Genomic DNA, 7,500 nt, shown 5'->3' on the forward strand with positions numbered 1-7,500 from the left:
TAACCGAAAGCAATCATTGCTTAGTTGTTTCCAATGCCTTGATGTTGTTTGTTTGCAAATGGGAAGTAAACGTCTTATAACCCGAAGGGAAACCAATTCTTGATTGTTCTGCAACAAATGGCATCTCTCTCTGCGAAGACCACCTGATTAATCCCCTCGTTGTCGAGTGCCAGACCGATGGAGATCAATGAAATAGTCTGACGGCAGCTGGAATAAAAAAAAAAGTGCCAACGGGAAAATAAGGTGTATGTGTATTTAATATATATATATATATAATATATATTATATATGTATATATTTATATACATATATATACATATGTATAATACGGTATATATATATATACCTATATGCATATATATATATATATATATATATATATATATATATATATATATATATATATATATATATATATATATAAAAGAATGAAGGAGACTACAAGAGATCATAAGGCCTATACTAGGCAGTTCTATGTCCATTACCACCTGTCATCCCATCCATAAAGTTGTCTAACCGTTTCTTAAAACAGGATATATATATTGATGGTCTATTGGTCTAAGTCACTACAGCGCTGGTCACGTGCTTCCCGCCGTTGGATCGAGTCCTCGGACGAACCACGTTTAAATTTCTGCTTGTGCCTCCACGGTTCTTCCTATGTTGATGGCTTAGAATTAGAGTGCATTATGGTTGATAGAAATGTGTTTCTAGTCATTGGGACCCATTAAGTGTTGTACAAATATACTGTATATATATATACATATATATATATATATATATATAATATATATATATATATATACGTATGTATGTGTGTGTGTATATATATATGTGTGTGTGTGTGTGTGTGTGTATATGTGTGTGTGTGTGTGTGTGTGTGTGTGTGTGTGTATATACGTGTGTGTGGATATGTGTGTATATATATACATATATATACAAAACATACGTATGTATAATATTCACATATTATAATGCTCCTTTAGCATGATTCAAAGGGAGCAAAAGCTTGAGCTTAAATCCTGTGAGAATAGGGGATATTGTCGTGCATAAGAAAAGTTCCTCTCTTATTTCACTGGGCTAGGAAAACATCATATTCGATAATCTCTCCCACCCAACCCCCCAAAAAAGTATATATATATATATATATATATATATATATATATATTTAACCCGGTTGTATATCATAGCTAAGGGAGCTCTTCGATAACTCCCAATCCCCCCACTTTGGGACCAGATTTAGGTAGAAGACTTTCTTCGCTCCTTAGGATCTCCGCCCTTGCCTTAGACAGGAGGTGAATGGAGAGTTACATTAGCATTCTGCTTTGTTGGCCTTTCCGGTAACTAGAGGTCTCGCCAATTTGTGTGTGTGTGTGTGTGTGTGTGTGTGTGTGTGTGTGTGTGTGTGTGTGTGTGTGTGTGTGTGTGTGTGTGTGTGTGTGTGTGTGTGTGTGTGTGTGTGTGTGTGTGTGTGTGAGAGAGAGAGAGAGAGAGAGAGCGAGACAGCGAGACAGTGAGACAGCGAGAGAGACAGTGAGACAGCGAGATAGCGAGAGGATGTGTGCGTACCTGTGCTAAAGACTAAAATCACCCAAAAGCGCACATCCTACTTTTTTGCCAAAAGTTATTTTGAGAAAAGGTAAAGGACCTCCTGAAGTTATTATTCTGAAACTGTGTCGTCGTCTTCTCTTCATCCTAAAACTCTTCCTCTTCCTTAAGAGTTTTATTCTGGCTAAAACCAGATGATTCTATTCAGCTTAAGAGCACAGAAGCTGTCTTTTTATGAGGGATAGCCCGGTGGTCTCGCATGGAAACTTCAAGGTTGGATACACACACACATACACACACACACACACACACACACACACACACACACACACACACACACACACACACACACACACACACACACACACACACACACACACACACACACACACACACACACACAGTGAGAGAGAGAGAGAGTGAGAGATAGAGTTATTATGTTATTTGAGACAGACTTCCTTTTGCTGAACTGAAGTACAGTTTGAGCTTCTCTCTCTAGAAATGCTGAGGTAGTACATCTAGAAGCATTTCAATTCAGCAACAAGAGGTCTGCCTTTGCACTCTGCTGCGTCGCCTGTGTCGCCTGTGTCGCCTGCGTCTCAGTTTGCGCTTAGGCTGATGGATGACTTGAGGTCGTCGTGTTCTATTGGTTCATTTTGCTCAAAATTGTCGTCGTGAAGATTCAAGATCATCGGAAACTCTTTGGATTGGTTCGGGTGGTCTTCAGGTTCTTCAAGAAATTTGTAAATAACTTTCCAGAGGGAACCATGGAATCAAAATGACGTAATAGATAAAAATATATATTTCTGAGATAAATGTATCTTCAGAAACGCTATCTCCCGTTTATCGTTGATATACTTCATCAAGTTGATATTCATTTCTTGTATGGCGCTTATCGATTTCATTCAGACGAGTTGGGGTTTCCAGGATCCCACGAAGTTGAGCGATCATGAAGAGACTCTGGGTCTCATACCAAAGCCAAGAACATTACTCCAGGTGACGTTCAGCCCTGACCGAAGCCGTCACCTTTGCCCTAGGTGCTTGTGGGATTACACAGACACCCACCCACCCACACACACACACACACACACACACACACACACACACACACACACACACACACACACACACACACACACACACACACACACACACACACAGAGAGAGAGAGAGAGAGAGAGAGAGAGAGGGGGGGGGTGAGACAAGCATCAACCAAATATAATGAGCTTTATATCGCCCCATACTTTGAAACATGAGGACCTTTAAACAAATCTTTGATTACTAGCAAGATATCTATTTGTGCGTACGTACGTGCGCGCGCGTGTGTAAATGTGTGTGTGTGTGTGTGTGTGTATTCACTTGGTCTTTGGATCACGTGTTGGACTCGTGATCGACAGCTATTTCCCTCCTGGAAGAGAGCTCAGAGCTCGTAGGTCCGATCTATGGGTAATGCTATGACCTTGCACACACACACACACCCCCAACTCCCCGCCCACGAGAGTTGGAGTAACACCCCTCAGCGCTGCGATACTGATATTATTTCAGCCCCGGGCGAGGGTCGAACCCGGACCTCCGTAGTGGCAGGCCAGAGCTCTAACCACAGCGCCATGAGAGGTGTGTGTGTGTGTGTGTGTGTGTGTGTGTGTGTGTGTGTGTGTGTGTGTGTGTGTGTGTGTGTGTATGTGTGTGTGTGTGTGTGTGTGTGTGTGTGTGTGTGTGTGTGTTAGTGTGTGTGTGTTAGTGTGTGTGTTTGTGTGTGTGTGTGTGTGTGTGTGTGTGTGTGTGTGTGTGTGTGTGTGTGTGTGTGTGTGTGTGTGTGTGTGTGTGTGTGTGTGTGCTTGCGTTTGCGTTTGCGCTTGCGTGTATGTGTGTGTTTGTGTGTGCGTGCGTGTGTGTGTGTGTGTGTGTGTGTGTGTGTGTGTGTGTGTGTGTGTGTGTGTGTGTGTGTGTGTGTGTGTGTGTGTGTGTGTGTGTGTGTGTGTGTGTGTGTGTGTGTGTGTGTGTGTGTGTGTGTGTGTGTGTGTGTCAGTCAGCCAGTCATGCTTTACTCAAAACCTGTCGACAGTCATTTGTTTACTTACCTATTTACTTATTCATTATAATTCATCTTCACGTCCTTCCTCCTCAAAGTGGTCTCCCCCGTTCTTTTAATCCATCTCTCTTCCAAAATGTCTCCTCTCTGTCACGCCAACCTCTCTTTTCTCTCTAATTTAACATTTCTCTCTTCTTCTTGATTTAGCACCTCTTAATCCTCACTATCTCTCTCCCATTATTCTCTTTCTCTTCTCTTTCTCTTCCTTTTTGTATTTGTGCTTCTGTATTCCAACTCTTCCTCATCAGAGGCTCTTTGCTCAACTAAATGAAGGTGGGTAGAGGCAGCTAGAATAAATAGTAAAATTGTAAAATGCAGTAAATACAATAATCGAGATTGTCCTGCTTTTGACCGCAGAGGGAGTTTATTCTTGTTAAGTGAAATAGCCATGTGGCATTCAGAAGAGGATTGCTGAAGTCAGAGACTTCAACGCAAATAATAACGTTTTCTTCTTATTCTTATTATTATTATTATTATTATTATTATTATTATTATTATTATTAGTCTTCTTATTCTTCTTATTCTTCTTATTATTATTCTTTTTCTTCATGTTCTTCTTCGACAATATATTTCTTTTTTCTGCAAATGTTCTCCTCATTTCCTGTTACCTCCTAGTTCTTCGTGTTTCAACATTCTTCCTGCTAACTACCTTTTTCCATTCTCCTCTTCTTCCCTTTTTCTAACAATTCCAATTTTTTGTGTTCTTCTATTCGTCGTTTATAACTTTTTTTTCGCTCCATTCTTTGTCCTCCTTTCGCGTTTCACTTTCTTGAATAGATTTTTTTTTCTTTCTTTTTTTTTCAAATACTTCGTCTCTTCTTCTTACTCTCTCCCCTTCACTTTCTTTCCCTCATCCTATATATCTTTCTCTCTTTGTGTCCTCTTTATCCTCTTTTTCTCTCGATTCTATCCCTTCTCCTAGTTCTCTCTTCTCTTGCACCCTTCCCCTACCTTTCCATTTGCCTCATTTCCCCATTCTCTTGCCTTCTCCCTCCCCTAGATTTACCTTCCCTTTCAACTTAACCCCTTTCCCAATTTCCCTTTTCTCCCACCTTACCCCACCCTTCCCTCATTTCCCCATTCTCTTGCCCTCTTCTTTCCCTAGATTTACCTTTCCTTTCACCTTGACCGCTTTCCCAATTTCCCTTTTCTCCCACCTTACCCCACCCTTCCCTCATTTCCCCATTCTCTTGCCCTCTTCTCTCCCTAGATTTACCTTTCTTTTCATTTCCCCACCTCCCACGCTCCCCCATCAGTCCCCATTACAACCATCCCCCATCCCCTATGAAGACAGTGGTTGGAGGAAGCGCATTGTTTCCAGCGCTGAAGATATTTGGTTAATTTGCGTTGACTAGTCCATGCTTTATTCCAACAACAAGCCAGCCCACTCATAGACGGGCCGCTTGACACACGGGGCTGTTGGCTGTCGGCTGCCTTAATGGTGGCAGCATTGGAGGGTTGAGAAGGATCAACAAAGAGAGGTAGAGGGGGTGGTTAGAGGTGGGGAGGAGGTAAAGTGGAAGGAGAAATACATATTTTGTAAATAGGATCCTACACGATCGATACTATTGCGCAATATTCCATATTGTACAATATTATTAACGGTGTAGGGATGGTATTGAAGAATGACACAGTATATTGAAGACGTCAAATGTACAAGCCAGGCGCGTGTGCCTCTTCAATGCCAAACCTACATCGTTAATAGTATTGCACAATACGGAATATTGCGCAATAATATTGATCGTGTAGGGCCAGCTTAAATAGAAGAAGGGGGGACAAGCAAGACTAGACGATGGTGCAGGGTGGAAACAACTGGCTGAAGGTCGTCGATGGGTGTCTGTGCAATCCTACAAGCACCTAGGGCAAAGGTGACGGCTTCGGTCAGGGCTAAACGTCACCTGGAGTAATGTTCTTGGTTTTGGTATGAGACCCAGAGTGTCTTCATGATCGTTCAACTTCGTGGGATCCTGGAAACCCCAACTCGTCTGAATGAAATCGATTAGCGCCATACAAGAAAAGAATACAACTTGATGAAGTATATCAAAGATAAACGGGAGATGGCGTTTCTGAAGATATACTTCCTCAAAATTTGTATTTTATCTATGACGTCATTTTGATTCCATGGTTCCCTCTGGAAAGCTATTTACAAATTTCTTGAAGAACCTGAAGACCACCCAAACCAATCCAAAGACTTTCCGATGATCTTGAATCTTCACGACGACAATTTTGAACCAATAGAACACGACGACCTCAAGTCATCCATTAGCCTAAGCGCAAACTGAGACGCAGGGAACACAGGCGACGCAGCAGAGTGCAAATGCAGACCTCTTGTTGTTGAATTGAAATGTTTCTAAATATATTACCTCAGCATTTCCAGTGAGAGAGGAGCTCAAACTGTACTTCAGTTCAGGAACAGGAAGTCTGTCTCAAATAACATATTAACTCTCTATCTCTCACTTTCTCTGTATCTGTGTGTGTGTGTGTGTGCGTGCGTGTGTATGTATGTGTGTGTGTGTGCGTGTGCGTGTGCGTGTGCGTGTGTGTGTGTGTGTGTGTGTGTGTGTGTGTGTGTGTGTGTGTGTGTGTGTGTGTGTGTGTGTGTGTCCAACCTTGAGGATCCCCTGCGAGACCACCGGACTATCCCTTATGAGACGACACAGCCTCTGTGCTTTTGAGCCAAATAAAATCATCTGGTTTTAGACAGAATAAAAGTCTTAAGGAAGAGGAAGAGTTTTAGGATGAAGAGAAGACGACGACACAGTTTCAGAATAACTTCAGGAGGTCCTTTACCTTTTCTCAAAATAACTTTTGGCAAAAAAGTAGGACGTGCACTTTTAGGTGTTTTTTTGTCCTTACCACTGGTACGCGCACACACTCGCGCTCTCTCGCTATCTCTCTCTCTCTCTCTCTCTTTCTCTTTCCTTCTCTTTCCCTCTTTCTCTCTCTCCTCTCTGTCTCTCTCTATCTATCTATCTATCTATCTACCTATCTATCTCATGGTCTCTTTCAATCTCTTTCATTCTCTCTGTCTCTCTATCTCTACCTCTCCCTCTCTCTCTCTCTCTCTCTCTCTCTCTCTCTCTCTCTCTCTCTCTCTCTCTCTCTCTCTCTCTCTCTCTCTCTCTCTCTCTCTCTCTCTCTCTCTCTCTCTCTCTCTCTCTCTCTCTCTCTGCTTCTCTCTCTCCCTCTCTGTCTCGCTGTTCTGAGGCAAAGTAGGACTTTAGACGTTTTTTTTTTCCAGTTGACGCCAGAAATGTTCACTCAGCTGAGGAGTTGTGTAAGACGGACGTATTGAGATTACATTTCATCAGTTTCTCCTCAAAATGAAATCACCACAACAGAAGTAGAAACTGAAGGTTCGCGACTTCACCGCATTGAAACGTTCGACTCGTCAGACGTCGACCAAAGTGTTTAGATATATGTGTTCATGTGTCCAGCTTCCGAGGTATTCGGTGGACGAAAAGTCCAGAATGGTAATTCCTTTTCAAGAGCGCTCGTAAAGAGCAACCTCTTGTGCTCTTCTTATCTCTTTCTCAGTCTTTTGCTCTCTTTTGCTCTCTCTCTCTCTCTGTTGTTCTATGGTTTTCTCTCTGTTGCTCTCTCTCGCTCACTCTCGTTCTCTCTCTCTCTCTCTTGCTCTTTCTCTCTCTCTCTCTCTCTCTCTCTCTCTCTCTCTCTCTCTCTCTCTCTCTCTCTCTCTCTCTCTCTTTCTCTCACTTTCTCTCTCTCCCTTTATCTCTCTCTCTCTCCCTTTATCTCTCTCTCTCTTCCTTTCTCTCTTTTTCCTTCTCACACATACGCGCGCACGCACACACGCTCTCTATCTTCTTTTCTGATTGGGTCTCTGCATATGTCTGAACTTC

General features: G+C 42.4%; 1 protein-coding gene across 1 annotated transcript in view; it reads right to left on the bottom strand.

The window, feature by feature from the left end:
• LOC143040909 (uncharacterized) overlaps positions 1-7,500 on the bottom strand; it is a 232,179-nt gene that overhangs the window by 2 nt on the left and 224,677 nt on the right. The window contains exon 8 of the mRNA XM_076212361.1: positions 1-207. This exon is cut by the window's left edge and continues 2 nt beyond it. Within this exon, the coding sequence (XP_076068476.1) occupies positions 185-207 (23 nt within the window). The 3' untranslated portion in view covers positions 1-184. The remainder of the gene's footprint in view (positions 208-7,500) is intronic.

This window comes from Oratosquilla oratoria, chromosome 29 (genome assembly GCF_046742065.1).
Source record: "Oratosquilla oratoria isolate Oo_2021 chromosome 29, ASM4674206v1, whole genome shotgun sequence".
Lineage (NCBI taxonomy): Eukaryota > Metazoa > Arthropoda > Malacostraca > Stomatopoda > Squillidae > Oratosquilla > Oratosquilla oratoria.